Here is a 22760-nt window from a genome sequence, read left to right as displayed (position 1 = left end):
GCATAGGGAGAGAAAGAGAGAGAGATCTCCCTCTCTTCCTCTTCTTATAATGCTACCTACTGGATTAGGGCTCCACACTTGTGACCTTATTTAACCTTAATTACCTCCTAAAGACCCTATCTCCAAATGCAGTCACACTGGGGGTGAGGGCTTTAATATATGAATTTTGGAGGGACACAGTTCAGTCCATAGACCTGGGTTCATTATAGGAAGGAAATAAAGATAAATGGGAAGGAGGCAAAGGAGGTAGTAGAAGAAGGGAGACATCCTGTGAAGTTTATTTGGGTTTTTTTTAGAAGTCTGACATCGACCTTTTAGGATTGAAATGGGATCCTAAACGCACACGGGAAGCTACTTTCATTAATACTAAAATTATCTATTTTGAGACAGGTCCTGTACTTAGTGCTGTAAATGCAGAAAGCAGTAAGACAATATTCCTGCCTTCATGTACCTTTTACCTAGTTGATGACACAAAACAAATAAGTACATGATTTCATTACTGTGAAAAGTTCCAAGAGATTATCTCAGTGATGGTAGGCTTGGTTATTGAGGCTATCTCATCTGCTGAAAATAAAGTGGAATAAATTTACTAAAAATTGTCTTAAAAGCATTAAAGACCTGATAAGATAGGAACAAAAAATAAGGCCAAATCTGAAGGGAAAATGGAAATTCACTAAGATACAAGAGCATGGAAAGTGCTTTTGCCTTGAGGGCATTAGCCTGTTTGGGGTTGGGGAGGAGTTTCTGCCCTTTGATGGTGAAGAGCCATAAATCAAATCCCAAACCCACACCCAGATGAGACATCCAAAAGAAGACATTCTCCACAATAAGCCAGGACACCACTTGAAATAGACATGCTCTTGCATAAAACTAGATTCAGAGTTTAAATGTACAGACTGTCCAGATAGTATCAATTTTTTGCACTTGTATTAAGGAGATCCACTACTGATAATAGCAGGAAATTATGAAAAAATAAAAATAAAACCCTTTCTAGAGCAAAGTACCTTGTTCAAATTACCTCTATTAATAATTTTTATAAATACAATGACCAGTATATTTTCAAAAAAAAAAAGCAAGCACACAAAGAAACAAAGTTCCATTAACAAGAACCAAGAGAAACTACTGAAGCAGACACAGAAACTTCTCATATTAGATATATCAGATATCAGGCTATATAACTACCATATGTACTGTATTTGAAGAAATAAAAATACACTCTTAAAGAAACTGCAAGGAATTTTTTAAATGCATAGAAACAATTTTAAAACCTAAAGCTAACTTCTATGAATGAAAAATACATTTGTTGAAATTTAAATCTTTACATAATATCAAATTCAGGTAAAGAGCGAATTAGTGAGGTGAATAATAATTAGAATAAATTACCTGGAATACTGCACAGAGAAACAAAATGATGAAAATTACAGAAGAGAAAATCAGAGATAGAAAATGGAATTATGAGGTTTTAATTAAGTTAAAATGAAACAAGGGAAAGAAGAGAGGGAGACAGACACAGAGAGATACAGAAAGAGAGAGTACTGAGCAGAGACAATATTTGAAAAATACTGCGTGAGAATTTTCCAGAACTGATGAAAGACACCAATCCTTAGAGTGAATAAGCCCAACAAAACTCAGGCAAGACATATAAAAAGGAATCCATTTGTAGAAACATCATAGATGGAAACATTACTAGTGTTCAGTGACATTTAAAATTCTCTTTTTCTGAGCACATGGAAATATTAATACTTCTTTGCCTGTTTGAAGTGAAGCATAACCATGTGATCTGGCTCATCCAATGAAGTGTGAGAACAAATGATGTCACTTCCACATAGAAGCATTTAAGAGACAATATATTTTTTTAAAAAAGAGAGGCAATATATTTTTCTGCCACAGCAAATACTGCAGCCTTGTGTTGAAGTGGTAGCATAATAAGATGGTAGGGCATTCAACAACCTGAGTAGGTGAATAATTATGATAGCAGAAATCCTGCCAAAGTGAATAGAACATGTCAAGTAAGAAAAACTTTTGGTTATTTGTTACTACAACATAATTTAGCTTATTATTACTAAAATGGTAAGAAACAGCAGAAACTGACAAAAAGAAAAATACCAAGATATAGACTAGGTATATAAAAATGAGAAACATCTATACCAACATCTAAGTCCCCAAGAACAAAGAGAGATGCCAGTATAGAGTAGACTGAAGCCCTTAGATGTGCCAAAAGAAAAAAAAAATTGCCAATCTAAAATTCTATACTCAAAACCGTTCTCTCAAAGAATAATGTCCTCAAACATGATATCACCAAAATGCTGATGTAGGAGACAGCAGCCTCCATCCCCCTAACAAAGACCAAAAATTAGACAGCTATCAGGAACAAAAACAGCTCTGGAAAGATCTGGAGTCCTCTGAGAAGTTTGATCACACCAAGACACTGTCATTTGGTGGCATCATTCCATCCTCCAAGCCAGCATTGTTCAATGCCAGGGGTGCCAAGAGAGCTCCTCTCACCAGAAAAGTGACAGCAGGCTGAGTAACCAGTGTCCCTAGCCTTTGGGGGGCACGATATGAAAGTCCTGCTTCACCGGTATGGTCCCTAGCCACTGGAACTAGAGGCACTGCTGAGGACAACAACAGCCATTCCAGTGACTCCAGACCCCCTGCAATCCTTGCCAAAGACCACACAGTTGTCAATGCTGTGGACGTCAGCAGCCTGAGCCAAACAGACATCATGCCCTCCCAGACCCAGTGCCACCATATGCCTCTGCACTTGGCACCCTGCAGTACAATCCAGTGTGCCCCTACCCAGAGGCGAAAGGCTTTCCCTACTGAAATCAGTACATAGCGTCTGGAAGAGGTGTCTGCTCCTTTAAACGTGCAGACATCTACAAGAGACTAAGATATCAAAAAGAATCAGGGGGGCTTCCCTGGTGGCGCAGTGGTTGAGAATCTGCCTGCCAATGCAGGGGACACGGGTTCAAGCCCTGCTCTGGGAAGATCCCACATGCCACGGAGCAACTAAGCCCGTGAGCCACAACTACTGAGCCTGCGTGTCTGGAGCCTGTGCTCCGCAACGGGAGAGGCCGCGACAGTGAGAGGCCTGCGCACTGCGATGAAGAGTGGCTCCCGCTCGCCGCAACTGGAGAAAGCCCTCGCACAGAAACGAAGACCCAACACAGCCAAAAATAAATAAATAAATAAATAAATTTATTAAAAAAAAAAAAAGTTTAAAAAGAATCAGGGAAACAAAATTCAACCAAAGGAATACAGCAAATCTCCTGTAACTGGCCCCAAAGAAATGGAGGTCCAGGAATTGCCTGACAAAGAATTCAAAATAACTCTTCTGAAGATTCTCAGGGACTTCCCTGGTGGTCCAGTGGTTAAGAATCCGCCTTCCAGTGCAGGGGATGCGCGTTCGATCCCTGGTCAGGGAACTAAGATCCCACATGCCGCAGGGCAACTAAGCCTGCGGGCCGCAACTACTGAGCCTGCACACTCTGGAGTCCACCTGCCACAACTAGAGAGAAGCCCGCGCACTACAACTAGAGAAGCCCGAGTGCCGCAAGGAGGATCCCACGTGTCGTAACTAAGACTTGACACAGCCAAACAAATGAATGAATAAATAAATAAATAAATATTAAAAGAAAAACAGTGCTGTTTTGAACATGTGTGCACATTTCTGTTGTTTTTCTTTTTTGGGGGTGGGGGAAGAAATTTCTTTATTTAAAACTGCTTTTTTGGGGCTTCCCTGGTGGCGCAGTGGTTGAGAATCTGCCTGCCAATGCAGGGGACACGGGTTCGAGCCCTGGTCCGGGAAGATCCCACATGCCGCGGAGCAACTAGGCCCGTGAGCCACAATTACTGAGCCTGCGCGTCTGGAGCCTGTGCTCCGCAACAAGAGAGGCTGCGATAATGAGAGGCCCGCGCACCGCGATGAAGAGTGGCCCCCGCTTGCTGCAACCAGAGAAAGCCCTCGCACAGAAACGAAGACCCAACACAGCCATAAATAAATTAATTAATTAAAAAATAAATAAATAAAACTGCTTTTTTTTTTTCTGTGAAACTACAAGTGTACAAGTGAGGAGAGAACTGCCCCCGGCCCATGCTTCCCACCCCCACCCATCACACTCCCAACCTGCCCCCCAGTCCTGCCTGGATCTTTGATGGGAGAAGTTCCCCACTATTATAGTCTTGTAAAATCCTGAGGCTATTTGAGGGGTTCAGATAGTAGGGTTCAGGGCCGAGGGTGGGACAGCGGTGATTTTACCTTCCCTCATACCTGGCTCTTTGCAGCCTCCCTCATACCTGGCTCTTTGCAGCCTCCCTCCTCTCTCTCCTCACCCTCTTGATTTTGGACTGAGAAAAAAAAAGATACGTCATTTCTGGGGAAACTGAGGGAGATACATACACAGACACCCCAACCCATGTTTAACATATTTGGCAATAACCCCCTCCCCATTCTTCCCCCTCCAATCTGCAAATGGTAGTTTAAAAAAAAAGATTGTAGAAGTGTCACTCACAGGGGAAGGTGACATTTGCTCAAAATTACTGAGTCTAGCCCTGCCCCACAGTGGTGGGAACAGGGGGAATAGGCCGGCTGAGCAAGCCCTGACTGCTTCCACACCAAATGCAGCGGGAAGCTGCCTGCACAAGCAAAGAACACCTCAGTGACTGTAGCAAAGGAGAGCACCCAAGTGATTTTAGGGGGGGCAGGCGTGGGGCCCTGCTAAATGTACTTTCTGATGGACAGGACTGGATCCAAGCAGGCCTCTACACCAGTTCTATTTGTTCCCCTTTCTCTTATCATGACCCCTTTGGCTATCACCCCTAATATAGGAAAAGCAAGAAATTTTTTTAAAAAATCAACATATTTATAAAAACATCTACTTCCCCAAACTAAATTAAAAATTAAGAACCACCACGAACAACAAAAAAACCCGAAAAAAAAAAAATACAGATGGATCCCAGGGTTAATTTTTCTTTCCTTAAAAAAAAAAAGATTCAACCCCAAATCCCAGTCAACAATTCCCTAAAGTAGCAGAAACTCCCTCTGAGGTAGATATCTGAGTCAGACACTCTCGTCCACAGAACAATTCTATTGGTTTAAGATGAGCTGGTATGAGGTAATAAAGCCATGTGGAGGGGCAGGGGCTGGGGAGGCACAGGGGGCGTGGCCCATGTCCTCTGTCCAGAAGTCATGTCCCCATTTTTGGCATCTCTGGTTGGGCAGGGCTGGCATCTCCACAGATCCCAGAGCATATGGTGGGGGGTGGGGGGGGAAGTGGGGGAGCCCAGAGAGAGAGAGAGAGAGAGAAAGAGAGAGAAAGAAACAGAATAGCTGTATGTGTGTGTATGAGAGAAAGAGAAGGAGAGGAGAGGAAAGATCTGAAAAATAGGATTCTGGGTGTGTGTGTTTCTGTGTGAGAGAGAAAGGGGGAGAAAAAAAGGAAAAAAGGGGAGACAGACTTCACTCTCCCCTTAAGGGACCCCATCTTCCCTGCCATGTAGTCATCATGCTCCCCACATCCAGCAATGAGAGAGTCTGGCTGGGGAGGGGATGACCGCATTTGCCCTTCTCTATCCTGTGCTTCCCCTGTGTCTGGGTTTTGTCCTCTGGATGCCTGCATCCTCTTCAAGAGTTGCCTTGTGAGCCCCCCACCCCTGTGGCCCTGAGAGGCGAGATCAGTTGGAAGTGTCAGAATGAACGCTCCCTGGTCCCTCTGTCGGGGACGTCATCGAGGATGGGGTCACAGCCTCCTGCCAGCCACCGTTTGCCCTCATTTCCCGAGGGCTATACATCTGGCCTTTCCCGAGGTTATCCCCGTAGCCCCCGGCCACAACAAGTGTCGGAGTGATTCCACCTGGGAGGCAGGGTAGGAATCTCCGTTGAGCCCGCCATCCCCAGAAACATGTCACCGGATCCTGAGAGATTGAAAGAGCCCCCAGAGCCTGCGGAGGAAGCGGGTGTCAGGGAGCTGGTGGGGCTGTGGCCTCCCTGGGTGACTGACACAGCAGTCTTGATGGCATAGACGTTTGCCTCCTCTTGGAACTTTCCAATATTTTTCTTACAGCGAATCCGCTTGTTGCCAAACCAGTTGGAGACCTGTGGGGTGTGGGGCAGAAAGGAGGGTCAGGTGGGAACCTGCCCCTCTGTAAACACCTTAGTCAACAGGATGGGAGAGCGCCGTGCCCCCAAAACTCCTGCCCATGCCTCCCCAGTACCTGAGAGACAGTGATTCCGCACTTCTTGGCGGCTCCTCTTTAGCCTCCTCACTAGGATGTGGGTTACTCAGGTGGGAGTAGAAATACTCATTCAGGACCTCAGTGACCTGTTTGCTGAAATTACGGCTTTTTCGTCTGGCATGCAGGAAGCAGGAACGCAGGATCATGATGGCGTCGCAGGCGCTCTGCTTGAGTTGCATCTGGATGGCGCTGAACTTCCAGTGGGTGACGCTCACCATGCGCTCCATCTCCTTGGGTGCCATGGGCCGCGTGCGGCTCTGCTCCCTCAGCAGGTTCATGACGTGGCTTGTGAATTCGTGACATGCCTGCTGATACTTCTCCAGTTCCGAGTGGCAAATGTGGCAAATCTGGGCAAGTTTGCTGCGATCACCGGAGTGTTCAATGGAGGTGTCAGGGGACACACCGTCCCTGGCGGCTGCAGCAGCTGCCGCTGAGCCACCCCCTTTCTCAGGCCCTGCCTCACCCTCTGCCAGAAGCATGTTGTCCAAGCACATCAGCTGTGGGTCCACAGGCTCCTCCTCTTGGGAGCTTCGAGTGCTGAGGCCAGTTTTCTCCTTGATTTCACACAAGACGCTAAAGAGGGCAGGCTTCATTCACTGGTGGTTTAGGGCATGTTTCTTGGCCTGGGCCTCGTCCAGGCTCTGGTCGGTGATGGTCATTATCTGCTACAGAATGTCCCTGATGTCTTGCTTCCCTCAGCCTCCCGGGACCCCACCCCCACCCCCACTGGGGTCTCTGCCACTGGGAGGTTCAGCAGGGCCCCCAGGCTCCCCACCCACTAACCCAAGGCCCCCCTAGCCCCCACCTGGAGGGGGCGGCCCCAGCAGCCGCTTGTCCATAGGTGGGGGGGAGCCCTGAGGCCCCTCCCTGTTCGGCCCCTCCCCCCAACTTGGTTACTACTCCCCCAAACTCGCTGGGGCCACTGCTCTCCCTGCCCCAATGCCTGCCCAGTCTCCTCCCCTTCCTGGCTCTCCCCGGCATTCACCCCGGCCCTGAAGGGAGACCTGGGGTACCATCTGGGCCCCCCACAGGAGACCCCAGCCCCCCGGCAGTGGAGAGAGAGAGTGTGAACATTGCAAAATAATTTAAAAATATAATAAAGATTCTCAGAGAGCTACAAGAGAACATATATAGATATTTAATGATACCAAGAAAACAATACAAATAAAATGAGAACAATAAAGATATAGAAAATATTTTTTAAAAAAGAAGAAGAAGAAGAACTAACCAGAAATTTTGGAGCTGAATAATACGAGTGAACTGAAGAATTCAACACAGAGGTTCAGCAACAGACTTGACCAAGCAAAAGAAAGAATCAATGAGTCAGAAGAAAGATCAATTGAAATTATCCAATCAGAGGAGCAAAAACAGAAAAGAGAATGAAAAGGAACATAGAAAACCAGTGGGAATGATGGACACCATCAAGAGAAACAATGTATGCAATGGAGTCACAGAAGGAGATGTGAGGGAGAAAAGAAATAATGGCTGAGAATTTCCCAAACCTGGGGAAAGATTTGGACATTCAAGTTCATGAGGCTAATAAGTCATCCCAAAATTTCAATCCAAAACAGTCTTCTCCAAGACACACATAATAAACTGTCTAAAATCAAAGACAGAGAATTTTAAAAGTCCAAAGAGAAGAAAAAAATTCTGTCACATAAGAGAACTCACATAAGGAGATCAGCAGATTTGTCAAAAGAAATCTTGCAGACCAGGAGAGAAGGATTGATTACATATTCAAAGTGAAGAAAGAAAGGAAGGAAGAAAGGAAGGGAGAAAATTAAAGAAAAAAATAAAGGAAACTGCCAACCAAGAATACCTTACTCAACAAAGCTGTCATTCAGAAATGATCGAGAGATAAAGAATTTCCCTAACAAACAAAATTTGATGGAGATCATTACCATTAGACTTGCTTTACAAAAACTTCTGATAAGAGGTCTCCAAGCCAAAATGAAAGGAAACTAATTGCTAACATAAAACATATGAAAATATAACACACACACTAGGTATAGGTAAAGTTAAGCATATAGCCAGATTCAGAATCCCCTAATACTATAATACGGTGGTGTGTTAACCACTTTACTCTAGTAAAACGACGAAAGTATTAAAAATAGCTATAAGTACAATTGTCAATGAATACACAATACAAAAATAGGTAAATTGTGACATCAAACACATAAAATTTATGTGGGGAGGAGGATAAGGGTAGAGTTTTGTATGCAATCAAAGTTAATTAGTATTAGCATAAAATACACTGATATATATATATATGATGTTTTATGTAAAACTCTGGGTAACCACAGAGCAAAAGCCTACAATAGATCCATAATAAATAAAAAGAAGGGAATCAGAGCATACCACAATGGAAAATATGCAATACGTAAAGACAGCAAGAGAGAAGAAAGGAGTAAGAGAAGTACAAAACAGCCAGAAAACAATTAATAAGATGGCATTAATAAGTCCTTCCTATCAATAATTACTCTAAAGGTAAATGGATTGAACTCTGTAATCAAAAAACATAGACTAACTGCATGGATAAATAAAACAAGACCCAAGTATAGCTGCCTACAAGAGACTCACTTCAGCTTTAAGGACACACATAGGCTCAAAGTGAAGGATGGAAAAAGATATTCCATGGCAATTGGAAACCAAAAGAGAGCAGAGGCTGCTATAATTATATTAGACAAAGTAGACTTTAAGTCAAAAGCTGTAGCAAGAGAGAAAAAAGGTCATTAAATATTGATTAAGGGGTCAATTTATCAAGAGGATATAATACTCATAAATATATAAGCACCCAACATCAGAGCACCTAAATATATTAAGATCAATGGATTCATTATCCAGACAGGGAACCAGTAAGGAAACAGCAGATTTGAACCACATTGTAAACCAAATTGATCGCACAGACATATACAGAATTTTTCAACTAACAGCAACAGAGTAGCAAATTTTCTCAAATACACACAGAACATTTTCTAAAATAAACCATATATTAAACTACAAAACATATCAACAAATTCAAGAATATAGAAATAATGTAAAATATGTTTTGGACCACAATGACAGGAAAGTAGAAAACAACAGGAAAAAAACTGGAAAATTCACAAATATGTGGAATCTAAACAACATGCTACTGAACAACCAATCAATCAACAGAGAAATCAAAAGAGAAATTTTAAAATATCTTCAGAGAAACTAAAGTGGAAACACATATACTAACAGTATGGAATGCAGCAAAAGCAGTTGTAAGAGGGAAATTTATAGTGATAAATGCATGCATTAAGAAAAAAGAAACATCTCAAAGAAGCAACCTAATGTTACACTTCAAAGAACTAGAAGTGAAAAACAAACTAAACCTAAAGCTAGCAGAGAGAGGAAAAAACAAAGATTAGAGCAGAAATAAACGAAATAGAGAGTAGGAAAACAATAGAAAACGTTAACAAAACTAAGAGTTGGTTCTTTGAAAAGATGAACAAAAATGATAAACAAACCTTCAACTAGACTAACCAAGAAAGAAAGAGGTAACACTCAAATAAATAAAATTAGATAGGAGAGAGGGGATATTCAAACTGATCCCACAAAATACAAAGGATCATAAGAGACCAGTATGAACCATTATGTGCCAAAGAAATTGGATGACCTAGGAGAAGTGGATAAATTCGTAGAAGCATACAAAGAAGAAATGGATAAATTCACAGAAGCATAAAACCTACCAAGACTGAATCATGAAAAAATAGTAAATTGGAAGAAATCAATAATGCATAAGGAGATTGAATCAGTAATTAAAAACATCCCCCCAAAAAAGGCCAAGAACAGATGTTTACCTTTCTTTTTGGCCATGCTGCGAAGCATGCAGGATCTTAGTTCCCTGACCAGGGATTGAACCCGTGCTCACTGCAGTGGAAGGGTGGAGTCCTAACCACTGGACCACCAGGGAATTTCCAACAGATGTTTTCAATGATGAATTCTACCAAATATTTAAAGAAGAAATAATGCCAATCCTTTTTATATTTTTTTATTTTTTATTTTCCTGCTTGGATCTGCTTATCCTTTTTAAACTCTTCCAAAAAACTGAAGAAGGCACACTTTGAAAATAATTTTACATGGCCAGAATTAACCTGATACCGAAGCTATGTAAGGACACTACAAGAAAAAAAGTTACAAGCCAATGTCCCTTTGAATATAAATTAAAAATTCTCAATAAATTTAACCAACTGAATTCAACACCGCACTAAAAGGATTCAACACTATAATCAAGTGAGTTTAATCCCTAGGATGCAAGGATGGTTCAACATATGCAATCAATATTGTGATACACCACATAAATAGAATGAAAGATAAAAATCATATGATCATCTCAATAGATGCAGAAAAAGTGTCTGACAAAATTCAACATCCTTACATTTAAAAAACTCTCAAAAAATTGGGTATAGAAGGAACATTCCTCAACATAATATAGACCATATATGAGAAGCCCATAGTTAACATCACACTCAACGGTGAAAGGTTGAAGCTTTTCCTCTAAGATCAGGAGTGAGACAAGTGTGTCCACCCTTACCATTCTTATTCCACATAGTACTGGCAGTCCCATCCAGAGCAAGTAAGAAGAAAGAGAGGAAAGAGAAGAAAGAAAGAAAGAAAGAAGAAGGAAGGAAGGAAGAAAGAAAGAAAGAAGGAAAGAAAGAAAGAAAGAAAGAAAGAAAGAAAAAGAAAGAAAGAAAGAAAGAAAGAAAGAAAAGAAAAAGAAAGAAAGAAAGAAAGAAAGAAAGAAAGAAAGAAAGAAAGAAAGGAAGGAAGGAAGGAAGGAAGAAAGAAAGAAAGAAAGAAAGAAAGAAAGAAAGAAAGAAAGGAAGAAAGAAAGAAAAAAGAAAAAGAAAGAAAGAAAGAAAGAAAGAAAAAAGAAAGAAAGAAAGAAAGAAAGAAAGAAAGGAAGGAAGGAAGGAAGGATGGAAGGATGGAAGGAGGGATGGAAGGAAGAGAAGGAGGAGGAAATAAAGAAACAGAGAGAGGGGAAGAAAAGCATCCAAATTAGAGAGGAAGAATTAAAATTGTTTCTGCAGATGACATGATGCTATATGTAGAAAACTCTAACACTCCACCAAGATAAAAACCATTAGAATTAATAAAAGAATTCAGTAAAGTTGCAGGAGACAAAATCAACATACAGAAATCATTTGCATTTCTATACATTAACAATGAAACATCTGGGGAAAAAATCAAGAACATAATCTCATTAAAATTGTATCAAGGACTTCCCTGGTGGTGCAGTGGTTAAGAATCTGCCTGCCAACAGAGGGGACATGGGTTCGAGCCCTGGTCCGGGAAGATTCCACATGCTGTGGAGCAACTAAGCCCGTGCGCCACAACTACTGAGCCTACTCTCTAGAGCCCACAAGCCACAACTACTGAGCCTGCGTGCCACAACTACTGAAGCCCACATACCTAGGGGGCCCATGCTCCGCAACAAGAGAAGCCACCGCAATGAGAAGCCCATGTACCACAACAAAGAGCTAGCCCTCACTCACCGCAACTAGAGAAAAGCTCACGCACAGCAACGAAGACCCAATACAGCCAAAAATAAATAAATAACTTTATTTTTTAAAATTGTATTAAAAATAATAAAATACTTAAGAATAAATTTAAGAGATGAAAGAGGTGAAAGATCTTATAAAAAGTATAAGACTGATGAAAGAAATTGAAAAAGACACAAATAAATGGAAATCTATACAATGTTCATGAATTAGAAGAATTAATACTGTTAAAATTCCATACTACCCAAAGCCATCTATAGAGTCAAGGCAATTCCTATCAAGACCAATGGCATTTTTGACAGTAGTGAAAAAAAAATACTAAAATTTGTGTCAAACCACAAAAGACCTCAAATAGCCAAAGCAATATTTGGAAAAAACAAACAGACAAACAAAACCTGGATTTGTGATTTCTAAATATACTACATAGCTGTAGTAACCCAGCAGTAGAGAAATGATATGAAAATAGACACATAGATCAATAAAACAGAATGAGAGCTCAGAAATAAACCCAAGCATATACAGTCAACTAATGTTTAACTAGGAAGCCAAGAATATTCAATGAGGAAAGATAGTCTTTCCAATAAATGGCCCTGGGAAAACTGGATATTTACATACAGAAGAATGAAACTAGACCCCTGTCTTACACCACTCACAAAAATTAACTCAAAATACACTAAAGACTTAAATTCCTTTAGGCTCTGAAACCATAAAACTTCTAGGAAAAAATATAGGAAAAAAGCTCCTTGACATAGGTATTGTCAATGAGTTTTTGGATACGACACCTAAAGCACAAGCAACAAAATCAAAATAAACAGTGAGACTACATCAAACTAAAAAGCTCCTGTAGAGCAAAAGAAACAATTCACAAAATAAAAAGACAACCTACAGAATGGAAAAAATACTTGCAAATCATATACCTGACAAGTGGCTAATATCCAAAATATGTGAGAAACTCATGAATCAATGGCAAAAAAAAAACCCACAAAAAAACCAAAAATAATATGATTGTAAAATGGGTAAAGGATGTAAATACACATTTTTCCAAAGAGGATATACAAATGACCAGTAAGTATATGAAAAGGTGTTCAACATCACTAACCATCAAGAAAATGCAAATCAAAACCATGAGCTATCACCTCACACCTCTTAAAATGGCTATTTCAAAAAAAGACAAGAGATAAAAATTGTTGGCAAAGATGTGGACAAAAGGGAAACCTTGTACACTGTTGGTGAGAATTTAAATAGGTACAGCCTCTATGGAAAACAATATGGAGGTTCCTCAAAAAATTAAAAATAGAACTACTATGTAATCCAGAAATTCCACTTCAAGTATTTATCTTAAAAAATGAAATCATGATCTTGAAGAGATATCTGCACTCCTATCATTTTGCAGCATTATTCACAATAGCCAAGACGTGGAAACAACCTAAGTGTTCACTGACAATTATAAGGATAAAGAAAATGTGATAAATATTTGATGTATAGATTTATAGATATATCTATAGATAAAGATGTAGGTTTAAGTCTATATACAGGCATAGATATTATAGATGTATAGATACACACAATGGAATAATTATTCAGCCATAAAAATGTAGGAAATTCTGTCTCTAGGGACAACATGGATGGACCTTGAGGACATTATGCTCAATGAAATAAGACAGAGAAAAACAAATACTGTTTGATCTCATTATATGTGGAATCTAAAATACCAAACTCATAGAAACAGAGAGTAAATTTGTGGCTGCCTGGGCAGGGGTGGGGGTGGGAGGAATGCATGAAGGTGGTCAAAGGGTACAAACTTCTACTTATAACATGAATAAGCTCTGGGAATGGAATGTACATGTGACTGTAGTTGATAATACTGGATTGTGTACTTGATCATTACTAATAAAGTCAATCTTAAAAGTCCTCATAACACACATATGAAAAGTAACTATGTGATGTGATATATGTGTTAACTGACTTAATGATGGTAATCATTTCATAATACATATTTCTTTTTTTAATATTTTAATTTTGTTGGAGTATAGTTGATTTACAATGTTGTGTTAGCTTCAGGTGTACAGCAAAGTGATTCAGTTATACATATACATATACTCATTCTTTTTTAGATTCTTTTCTCATATAGGTTATCACAGAATATTGAGTAGAGTTCCCTGTACTATACAGTAGGTCTGTGTTGATTATCCATCTTATATATAGCAGTGTGTGTGTGTGTTAATCCCAAGCTCCTGATTTATCCCTCCCCCCCAACATTTTCCCTTTGGTAACCATAAGTTTGTTTTTGATATCTGTAAGTCTGTTTCTGTTTTGTAAATAAGTTCATTTTTATCTTTTTTATCACATGATATCACATGATATTTGTCTATATCTGTCTGATTTACTGCGCTTAGTATGATAATCTCTAGGTCCATCCATGTTGTTGCAGATGGCATTATTTCATTCTTTTTTATGGCTGAGTAATATTCCATTGTATATATGTACCATATCTTCTTTATCCTTTCCTCTGTCAGTGGACATTAAGGTTGTTTCCATGTCTTGGCTGTTGTAAATAGTGCTGAAATGAACATTGGGGTACATGTATACTTTCAGATTATGGTTTTCTCCAGATATATTCCCAGGAGTGGGATTGCTGGATCATTTGGTAGTTCTAATTTTAGTTTTTAAAGGAACCTCCATACTGTTCTCCATAGTGGTTACACTAATTTACATTCCCACCAACAGTATAGGAGGGTTCTATTTTCTCTGCACCCTCTCCAGCATTTATTGTTTGTAGACTTTTTGATGATGGCTATTCTTACTGATGTGTGGTGATACCTCATTGTAGTTTTGATTTGCATTTCTCTGATAATTAGTGATGTTGATAATTAGATTTTTTCATGTGCTTTTTGGCCATCTGTATGACTTCCTCAGAGAATATATATATGCATTTCAAAGCATCACATTGTACACCTTACACTTATACCATATCTTATGGCAATTATACCCAATAAACTAGAAAAAAATAGAAAAAACTATGTATATAGACTAAAACTTTTGCAAATGCAAGGAAATACTGACAGAGGAATAATAGTAATGGGAGCTTGGAATATATTCTCAGCCTTTAATACTTGAAATAAACAATTTAAATAAATTACATTACATAAAAGTGACATATACTAGATATGTATGCATACAAGAGTTTATATATTAGGCTTTACTGTCAATACTATAAATTCTAAACTTTAAATAACTTCATTTCTAGAACACATGGTCTCAGCTTAAAATTTATTTCTTTAGGGACACGTTTTCTGCTTCTCCCAGCTCGATTAAGTAACCCTACTGGTGTCCCGATTGACGGCACTTACCAGAGTTTATTATAAATTCTTGTTCTGGTGCCCAGCCTCACTAGACTATAGCTTTATGGGCCAGGGAACTTCATTCGTCACCATTAGTGCCTCAGCATCTGGTGAACTGCAAAGGGTATGGATTTAATACCCCACAGGACCCTCTTTAAATCAATAAATATTGTGGAATGAAAGTCTAAATAAATTCCAAAAAGAAGGTATGGAAATGATGTAATTTAGCATGTTTTTTTATGTGGCATTCAAATCAGTGAGAAAAGAAAAAGACATACTGTAAGAATGATATATGAAAAAATAAAATTAGAATTTCATATTAGATATAAAATAACTTACACAGTTATTTAGTATTGACATATATTTAAATATATTCATAAAATTATTAAAGATTAAATAATTTATTTAAACTTGAAGTGGAGAAGAACACTCTTAATAAGGCTCTGAAAGCAAAAGCAAAAAAAAAGGGAAATTTTAATAGACAATTAATATTATTAGAAACTTGCATGAAACTAAAAACAAAGGAAAGATAAAATTAAAATAATAAACTGAAGGACATCTCTTCGGCCTATAGATGGAATAATTCAATAAGGACAAGGACTTACACCCACACTGCTTGGGTTCAATTCTTGCCTCTACTTCTTATACCTGTCTCACCTTGGGCAAGTGACTTAACTTTGCTTTGCCTCAGTGATCTGTTTTGGGAGGTAAAAAAGATATTCTTCCTTATAGGATTGCTGTGCACTCAAATGAGTTCATATAAGTGAATGCAGTATAGGTATCTGGTGGTGTAGTTGTAGTAGATAGTAGTAGTAGTAGTACAAAGAGCTTCAATATAAATCATGACAAAAATGACAAACATCACAAGTTTAAAAGGACAAATGTCATGAGCAAGTAATTCACAAATGAAGGATTAAATTGGCTAATATATGCCAGTTTTTGCCTACAAAACAGGCTAAGATTTTAAAACTTCATAAGAAGACAAAGTTGGTGAGGGTATGTGGAAACTAACATCCTCGTACAACATTTGTGGAACTAAAATGCATTGCAAACATTTCTGGCAGGCATTAATCTCTACGTATCAAAAGCCTTAAAGGTACTCATAGCCTATAAAGCAGCAACTCCACATAAAATGTGATTAAGAGAAACAATCATGGATGGGATGGTCCTTACATTTAAATACAGGGAAGTTCAGAGCAACTTTTTTCAAAATAGCAAAAACGTTGAAAACAACTAAATGCCCAATACAGATGGTTAGGTGAGTATATTGCATTTCATTCATATAGTGAAATAACTGAAGACAATTAAAAATTTCAATACTATCCCTGTGATATCCTGTGTTTCTTAATTCTACAATAAAACATTTTAGTGTGTTAAAGCATAGTTAATGATATAGAAAAATGTCCAAAATATATTATTGATTGTAAAAACAGGTTACAAAATCATATATACCAAATTATCTAATCTTGAGGGTCTACATTTTTGTGTATAATGGCATAAATTGCATCTGAGGGATAATTTGATGCCAATGCCCATCATGAATTTCAAGGTGGAGACCCCTGTAATGTGTGCCCAGCTCAGAAATCATCAGATGCTCACAAAGGCCAAGACCACTGTTTTACAAGGAGCAAGTGTGCAACGTCGTATGAAGTAGAAGAATAAAATTTTAGTAGGATAACTCTGAACGGTGTTGTTTCATGGAAAATGAAAATAGTGCTTGTTTTGGTGAAAAGTTCTTGCTTCTTATAAAACTACTGAGGAAATTTCCTCCAGTTTTCCTAGTAAGAGGAGGGGGCCTTGTATCAGAACATCCATTATCTCTCCCCCTCATAGGACCAAAACCCACGTCTGCACTTCAGAGCCGCCAGGAGGAGAATCTTCACTAGCATCTGCCCAGCACTGGAGGAGCAGAGACTAGGAGGGAGGGGGCTTCCCACGGAGAGCTGTGGGACCAGAAGCTGAGGTCTAGGGGGCGACAGTGAGCACTGAGAGGAGATAGGGCTGTACTGAGTCTCAGCCAGACCAACACCCAAATCTGAAAGAGCCGCCTCCTCCAGGCTGAGGACTAGATTTTCTGCATCCCATCCCTGATGCCTGTCATCCTCTCACTCAGTGGAAACCAGCCCCCAGGGAGGGACAGAAGATGGCATGAGAGAGAGAAAATGCACCCTACAGAATTCACAGCAGATCCTAGGGAGGGGAAAGGACCATCCCAGGACCCCAGCACAGCAGGAGACAATTCACAGGGACTGGGGCAGGGACTCGGAAACATTATATAACTGGTGCTATGCATCAGCTAATCTCTATAAACAAGAGGTACCCGCTCCTGGCTGCAGGTTCCTCTTCTCCACAAGGGACACCTGGTGGGAACAGGTGAGGCCAGGAGGCAAAGCCTCTCACAGAGCCCGGTGCTGGGCAAGCACCGCAACGAGCAGAGGGGAGGCCCTGGGGTTGGAGGAGAGGAGCCAGAGAGAAGCAGGCAGGTGCACGAGTATCTATGATCTGGTTACATGCAGCTGACAGAACACCCAGCCGTGTGGGCACCCTGTGTGTTTCACAGACCAACTGACTCAGTCCCTCCTCAGCAGCCCTGTTCCTCTCACACAGACAGGCTTCACGCTCTCCACACACACACACACACACACACACACACACAAGCACAGAGCCTAAAGGGGCATAAACGCATACAACATGGGAATCCCAGGGGCAGTGTCTACACAGCAGGCAAATGGAGTGTATGGGGAACAGCCCAGAGTTCCAGCTGAGGTCAATCACTGGATCTTCCACACACTGGGAGCCCCTGGGACTCATAGAGGCTCCCTGAAAACAAGGGAGACAGTGGAGAGGACCGAAGCTGACCCACCTCAGTCCAGATCAAGCATCATTTCTCTGTAAAACCTGTTGCTACGGTCAGTCGACCCTCCCCAGGAGAGGAACCAATAGTCACAGTCAGCGTGGTTCCTTTTTGGTCAGAAACACAGGGTCTACACCGAGGCTTCGGCTCCAGAACTCCAGAGACCTTTCCCTTTCCCAAGGCGTCCACTCCCTTGCTGTTAACCCCAGGAAAGAGGGGCAGCTCTTACCTTGCCCACTCAACAGAGTGCTGAGAAGGAGGAAACTGAGCCCCTGAAGGGAGAGGCGTCCGTTCAGAGCCATCCTGACGCCCAAGTCATCAAGGTCACAATCCCAGCTGCAAAATCACCCTGTGATGAGGCACCAGGGCACCGACACAGGTCTCTATAGACCCATCCCATGACATCCACCCTACTGAGAGCCAATAGCAACACCTTTTACCATTTCAGATGCTATCGGAGCCTTCATCTGCCACTTTCTGAAGCTCAAACACCAATTAGCTTCTGAATTTTCAACATCTCCTTATATAAGCAACACGGTCCTTTGACCTCCAGCTTCCACGGGCCCCTGAGAACCAGGCCCCCACGACTGGGGCTGGCGTAGAAAAGTTGCATCAAAAAGCATGAATGGCTTTCTCTCCCCCAATCATCCTGGCTGATCTCTGCAGACTGTGAGGTCTCGCAGGGTCAGGGTGCTGGGATCGGTTGGCCCGTGGAGAATATCGTTGGTGGAATCAAGCATTGTTCTTCCCTGTGACAGAGCTCAGGGCCAAAGCAGAGAACCAAAAGAAGGCTTGAAATTCAAGAATAATTATCAGGCCAGCAGAAAATGAGGACCAGGAGCACAGGAATTCACAGGTGAACGTGGAAGGCAGGAGGTGGGAACCATCAAGCTGGGGGGGATGAGATTGTTGGTCTTCCCCCCTGCTCAGAATGATCTGGAGACTGGGTCCTGGAGCACCGAGGGGCTCACAGTGACACGGGGCTTTGACAGACCCTAACGTTTCCCCATCAGGGATCTCTCTTAGCCCCTAAGACCACTCTGTCCAGCAGACACAGGTCACCTGGGGCTAAATTCCCCTTCTCCAGGATGAGAGGGGGATGTAGTCTGCAGGATATTTACAGACCCGATCTCCTCCACTCTAGGCAGCTGCCCAGGGCCAGCAGTCCTGCCCTGAGAGCCGGGTGGGGCTCAGGGCTCAGAGCCACCTGGCTGGTGCACTTTACCATTTTTCTTCCTGCAAAACATAGGCTCAGTGCAGTGATTAGAGTGTGTCCAGGCAGAACCCCCCTTAGACTCAGTCCAGAGAGGCCCCGCCCTGGATGCTGCACTTTACAGGACACTGCCCCGGCTGCCCCCCAGCCAGCCCCCCAAGAGGGAGAGGAGTCTGTGAGCAGAGTGGACACGCGCAGCCAGATGGAGTCTATGCCATCCCCCTTCTAGACCAATCTGGGTTCTCAGAACCAGGAATTCCCTGCCCAGATGGTGCCCCGCCTGCTGCAAAACCAACATGGGTCTCTTCCCAACACGTGCTCCCAAGAGCGGAAAACGAGTGGTCAACCCTGGTCCTGAGGGTGACCAGGGGCCTGCTGTTTGCTGTGGAGATGGGGGTGCAGTTTAGACCAGGGCTTCTCAAAGCGTGGTCCACCTGCAGGCAGCACCAGCAAGACCTGGGAGCTTGTTAGAAAGTTCTCAGGCCACACCCCAGGCCTAGCAAATAGACTCTGTGTGTCACAAGCTTTCCAGGGTATTCTTCTGCACATCAAGATTTGAAGGTACTGGTTTATAGGGAACAAAGACACCCAGACTGGGGTGCAGCACGTGTACACAGGCCAGGCCTCTGGCTGTGTGGGAGGTGAGGAAATGGGAAGAGGAGGAGGGCAGGCCTCAGGCTGGCTCTCCCCGCGAGGCCACATTCTAACCTCGCCTTCCAGCCTCAGATTTCTCTAAGGGGACAGTTTGAAGATGCTTTGGTCGCATTTAGGTAATATCCAGCCCACCTGACAGCTGCAGTTCCCAGAGTATATTAATAAACATGTTCCTATGATGTAAGTTTAAATTGTTTTATGAAAAGTGGCAGTCGGTAGACATCTCATATCCTTTTGAAAATAAGAACATATTAACAGTTGGCTACCTTAATGGTAATAACTTATCAATCATTTTCAGAGAGAAATTTTTTACCATATTGCTATATAGTACCTGGAAATCTATCTATTCTCCTCTGAATCACTCAACCTTCTTGAAAAAGGAAAAGGAAAAAATAAACCTCTCTCTCTCATTCCACTCCAGGTCTAGGTCACTGTCTCTTCCAGGAGTGGCTGGGATGGGGAGGTTTCCAGGTAATGGAGACTTTCATGTTGATGACTCCTCCCAATCTTTAGCCCTGCTCTTTCCCAGGTCTCACTGCCGGCCCTCGGCTCAAGTAGACATGGAATATTTACAAAGTCCTGATGGGTTCTAGACTTCTGAGTTCCAAATATTTAAATGATTAATCTTTACAATGAAAGTCCAAGGTCAAATTGTAATCCACTCACTGTATCTGTGCACTTGTCCAACGCATGAAGGTTTCAGCTTCTACGTAGATGCTGCTTGGCTAATAGTATCAGGTTCCACTTTGCAAGTGTGCAGTTTATAGGATCGCCACGAGGTGGCAGGGCTGGGAATGACAAATTCCTGGAAGCTAAAGTCAAGTAAAATTTAAGGGCTTGGTTTTTTTTAAAAGATCACAATTAATGTTATTTTCATATTTAAACATCTTAGAATGGTCTGTTGTTGAAGACACCAGAGTGTCATTGTTTGAACTATAAATAAATTAATTAAAATAGCAATATAAATAGACACTAAAAAATAGATTAGATAGATGGGATAATGGATTGATGATGATGGTGATGGTGATAGATAGATAGATAGATAGATACAGAGACACAATAGCTATATATAAGGGGCTTTTTAGACATGCTAAATGCCTTTTCCTTTATTGCATTTCATTTTATGTGAAATATCCCTTTCAGCTAGTCACCAAATGAGGCTTCAGGAGAGAAAGAGGTTGCTGTTACAGGAAATAAAGAGAAAGAGGAAGTCATCAGTCAACTATAGCCCTCCAAAATAGGATTTTCGGGTCCCAAGAAGAAAATAAATAGTTTTGAAAGACTAAGCTTTTCCAAACTTCAAATTTTTCCCCTTTATATATTGAAAGTTTGGTTTGGTAGGACTTAGAACACAATTGTATTATAAATCATAACTAAAGAAGATGCAAAATATAATTTAAGGAGACTGCCCAAGACAGAAAGGGGAAATAGAAGGTCTTCTGCTAGAGGGTGGATGCAGGCAAGGGGACAAAGAAGAGGCATGAGAAACAGAAAAGAGATGGGGGTACATGCTGCCTGAAACCATCAGTGACCCCACCTCTTTCGTTCTGCATTTAAGAGGAAAGGTGGCAGCAGGAATGGAAGCCCAGATGGGTTGAGGGGAAAGATCAAAGCAGAAGGGACTTATGCCCAGTTTAGCCATTGCTGCCTTGTTCTGGTTTCCATTGATCACAGAAGCTCACAGATGCTCCCCAGAAAGTAGCCCTGGGATGAGTAGAGAGACTGAGAGGGGCCGTAGGGGAAGCAAGATTGAGCCCTCACCTCAAAATTCAAGGTCACTAACATGCTACCCCCACTCTTCACACCCCCTCAGGCTCAGGGTTCCCATGATGCACCCCTGCGGTTCACACAAGCCCACCCTGTGGCCCCCTCACCCTAACTCTCCACATTTCAGCACACAGACATGGGAAGGAAGCTTTCTGCAACACACATGCCCCTGAGTCCCCACCAGAGCTCACAGACGTGTTCACGCCCTCCCCGTCCCACACCTGATGGTCTCAGTGGGATCAACCCTGAGGGCAGCTGCGGGTCAGTCCACAGCCCCGTCACGTTCCCCACCAGAGGACCCCGTCATCAAGGTGAGCAGACACAGTTTCTCTGTTCCTGCCATGCCCATTCTTTCTCCTTGAGACTCGGGTACATGAAAAGGGAGAAAAGACAACTGAACACATACATTTCTCTCACTAAATATACTTATTATTAATAATTAATAGATAATTAAGTATATATTACCCTTATACTATAATTAAGTATATATTATAGTATAAGGGTAATATATACTTACTATTACTTATATATAATCTAACACCCATTCATTTTACAAGAATAACTTACTTGTCATCTGTTCCTCTCACTCCGAAGCCCCGTGGATGTACACGAGCTCCATCTCCTTCTATATCTGTACTCTTCACACATTAATGATAATCACTGATTATAAACATCAGGACTGGAATTTAAACTCAGGTACTAGAGTAGGACCAGGGTCTGGTCAGTCACTTAGAGCTGACGCTGTACTCCCTCTGCGGCCCTGATTTCATATTCCTTACCCGTTGTGGATTCCACACCATCACCAGAAGCCATTCAGCCAGACACCTAGAACACAGGAGGCGCTTCCTGGACTCCAATCAGCCCTTCCCACAGGATGACATAGGGATGCATTTACAGAACCAGGTACACATGGTCTCCCTTACCTCGGGATTGAGATCTCACAGATAAGACACTGTTAGGGGTTCCAGACCCTGTTCTAGGGAGGGATGGGCTGGGAAGAGGGGCTAACTCAGAGCTGACATGCTGTCCCCAAGCAGCACCCTATACCCCAGAGCTTGGGGTGCAGTATCAACATGGACCACCTCATCCTCTGATGAAGGTAAGTCTTCTTTGTCACATAAGGAAATATCAGTGTACAATCTCAACAAAAATTTGAAAAGGAA

General features: G+C 41.7%; 1 protein-coding gene and 1 pseudogene across 2 annotated transcripts in view; both read right to left on the bottom strand.

Annotated features, from left to right (window-relative positions):
- LOC309609663 (antigen WC1.1-like) overlaps nucleotides 1–21615 on the bottom strand; it is a gene marked incomplete at its 5' end in the record, with an annotated part of 64574 nt that extends 42959 nt beyond the window's left edge. Inside the window, 2 exons of the mRNA XM_082351366.1 lie at nucleotides 20497–20536; nucleotides 21592–21615. Of these exons, the coding sequence (XP_082207492.1) occupies nucleotides 20497–20536; nucleotides 21592–21615 (64 nt within the window). The remainder of the gene's footprint in view (nucleotides 1–20496; nucleotides 20537–21591) is intronic.
- Nucleotides 4296–6969, bottom strand: LOC309608764 (pre-B-cell leukemia transcription factor 2-like; annotated as a pseudogene). Its single transcript, XR_014249699.1, has 2 exons — nucleotides 6217–6969; nucleotides 4296–6097 (listed from the first exon to the last, which is right to left on the bottom strand). The product of XR_014249699.1 is annotated as a pre-B-cell leukemia transcription factor 2-like (transcript).
- Nucleotides 21616–22760: the final 1145 nt, after the last annotated feature.

Source organism: Balaenoptera borealis (assembly GCF_965194805.1).
Source record: "Balaenoptera borealis genome assembly, chromosome: 13".
In the NCBI taxonomy this organism is placed as follows: Eukaryota; Metazoa; Chordata; class Mammalia; order Artiodactyla; family Balaenopteridae; genus Balaenoptera; species Balaenoptera borealis.
Note: the sequence above shows the minus strand (reverse complement) of the source record. Positions and strands in the feature narration are given on the sequence as shown.